This window comes from Equus przewalskii, chromosome 1 (assembly GCF_037783145.1).
Source record: "Equus przewalskii isolate Varuska chromosome 1, EquPr2, whole genome shotgun sequence".
NCBI lineage: Eukaryota > Metazoa > Chordata > Mammalia > Perissodactyla > Equidae > Equus > Equus przewalskii.
Genome location: NC_091831.1, coordinates 155,951,480 through 155,954,334, shown reverse-complemented (window position 1 = coordinate 155,954,334; position 2,855 = coordinate 155,951,480). Strand labels below are relative to the sequence as shown.

Genomic DNA, 2,855 nt, shown 5'->3' with positions numbered 1-2,855 from the left:
CAAGTACACAGAAGGTCTTCGCAGCAGCTGCTCAACGAACATTTCTTAAATAAATGAACTATTGTATGACATTTTCAAGGGAATTTTGTGACCGAGGGTGAAGATTTTTCTTTAATATCAGAATTTGAAAACTGATGATGTCTGCTTCTCTCAATAGCTGTGTTGTATTACCTTATAGTTATTTTGATTTGTTCCTTTCAGGTAACACAAGGTCAATGAATAAAACAAATTACTCTCCCGTGACTGAATTTGTGTTCCTGGGACTTTCTACCTCTAGACCAGTGCAGCATCTCCTCCTTGCCTTCTCTATGGCGTTTTATATCACAATTGTTCTGGGAAATCTCTTTATTGTGTTTATGGTGATCTTTGACCCTCATTTACATTCCCCCATGTATTTCCTTTTAGCCAACCTCTCATTTATTGATTTGAGTTTTTCTACCCTAACAGTTCCTAAGATGATTTGTGACCTGTACTCTGGGCACAAAACCATATCCTTCCAGGGGTGTGTTATCCAGATATTTGTCCTTCATGTCTTGGGTGGGTCTGAGATGGTGCTGCTCGTTGCTATGGCCCTGGATCGATATGTGGCCATATGTAAACCCCTCCACTACCTGACTGTCATGAGCCCACGGATGTGCATTTTACTTCTTTCTGGAGCCTGGGCTATTCGCCTCATTCACTCCGTGGCCCAGTTAGCTTCTGTTGTCCATTTGTCTTTTTGTGGTCCTAATGAGATAGATAGCTTTTACTGTGACCTTCCTTGGTTTATCAAACTTGCCTGCACAGACACTCACAGAATGGAATTCATGGTTACTGCCAATAGCGGATTCATTTCCACGGGCACCTTCTTCTTATTGATTGTCTCCTATATCTTTATCCTGGTCACTGTATGGAATCACTCTTCAGGGGGTTTATCCAAGGCCCTTTCTACTCTGTCAGCTCATATCACTGTGGTGGTTTTGTTCTTTGGACCATGCATCTTCGTTTACGTGTGGCCATTTCCCACAGTGCCAGTGGATAAATTTCTTGCCATTTTGGACTTTATGATTACACCCATCCTCAATCCTATCATCTACACACTGAGGAACAAGGACATGAAGATGGCAATGAGGAGACTGAGTATTCAACTCCTGAGTTTGAGGAAGATCTCCTAAATAACTCACAAGACCACAAATTACTTTGTGCATTTCAACCAACTTCAAGAAACACTAATGCTTAAATAATTATACAAAATTTTGGACTGTTGTTTCTGAAGTAACCATCTTATAATATTCAGAATATATAATTTATTACAACGTTATATTAAATTATTAACTTAATTCTCTAACAAATTTGTTTGGCAACTGAACTAAAGTTCCAGGAAATGTTTATGGGAAGTTGAAGAAAAGCATAGATTACAGACTTAGAATTGCTGAAAACGTGGTCTCAGACACCAGACTGTCTATATTCAATTTATCAATTGAATTCAATTAATTGAATTTATTAAATATATTAAGGCTATATACTCAAACTTTTGAAAGAACTATATTTTTATATATTTTATGAAAGGCAAAAATATGTGTGAGAGAGGATTTAAAACCTGGAAGAAAAAAGAACACAGTGGGAGAAGTGGAGTAGACAACAAATGGATAAGGTAGTGTTATAAGGGGAGATTGCCATATGGTAGGGGGCAAAACAAGAGAGAGAACCTCAGAGATAGTATGTTTCATATATTTGGCCTGTAGTTACTACTCTCACCCTTGCTTGGCTCCATTCCATTGGACTCAAGCCCTATCCAGTTGGCCAGGGCAGGGAAATTTATATATATGTTTTATATATATATATATATATATATATATATATATATATATATATATAATATGTTGCTATCCAATTTTTGAAATTGTAGCTTAATGTTTATGACTTAATCAATCAATCAATTTTCTTTAAATATTAACTAGATATCATGGCTGGTATTATTATCATGCAACAATTACTCTGTCCAAATTGTTTGCTGACAATTTTTCTCTAGTAACTAGTCTTGCATAACTCTTCTCTTGCTCGAGACAAGGGGCCCAAGTGTGTGTGTGTGTGAGTGTATCTGTAGAAATTCTGAAACTAATTTATTTATATTTTGTTTTGATAACTAAGAGATTGAGCCAAATTCATGTTAAATTATGAAAGGACTCTATGTCCTGACTATCAGTAATCCAAAATTCTCTCTATTATACAATCAGTAATATTTTATATTTTTCCTGCGCAAGATTATTTTGTTGCTTAACATTTGTGTTTGTAATGGATTCTCCTCATGAACATTAAATTAAAAAGGACAAACATAAAGCCACATTTTTGCTTCAGGAATTTATTATACTTTTGAAGCTAGCAGGAGAAAGGAAAAGACGACTTAAGTTCTAATCTCAAACATTCTGAGAGCAAAACTCAATCACCTGAAATATTTCAGGCTAAGCAGAAAGAGATGCATTAGAATCATAACCAAAACCTGTAAGGGATATATAAAAAGAACAGACACATACCAGAGTGTACTGAGACTTATAGAAGCTATAGTCCAGATTCAAACAGGCTCAGTGCTTGATTGTATTGAGGTGAACGCACTTGAACATTTATGCCTCATAGAGTAGAAGGTAAATAGTCTCTAGAGGAACACACCAAGTCAGAGCTATACGGTCTTTTAAAACACAATGCATAAAATATATAAAATAATTACGGAACATGCAAAGAAGTGGGGACATGTAACTCATGATTAGGAACAAAATAGTTAATACAAGCAGAACACAGACAGCTCAGTTATTGAATTAGTGAAGAGTGTAAAATAACTCATAAGTTTTAAAAAGTCATTAAAAAGTTGAAAAACTGGA

The 2,855-nt window shown here is 35.5% G+C and overlaps 1 protein-coding gene across 1 annotated transcript; it reads left to right on the top strand.

Moving 5' to 3' along the window:
- The first annotated feature begins 215 nt into the window (after nt 1-215).
- Nucleotides 216-1,154, top strand: LOC103562450 (olfactory receptor 4F15-like). Its single transcript, XM_008537489.2, has one exon. It carries the CDS (start codon nt 216-218, stop codon nt 1,152-1,154), a length of 939 nt encoding a protein of 312 aa, XP_008535711.2.
- Nucleotides 1,155-2,855: the final 1,701 nt, after the last annotated feature.

Excerpts from the sequence above, each read along its gene's own strand:
- LOC103562450 (XM_008537489.2), top strand. The coding sequence starts at position 216 with ATGAATAAAACAAATTACTCTCCCGTGACTGAATTTGTGTTCCTGGGA.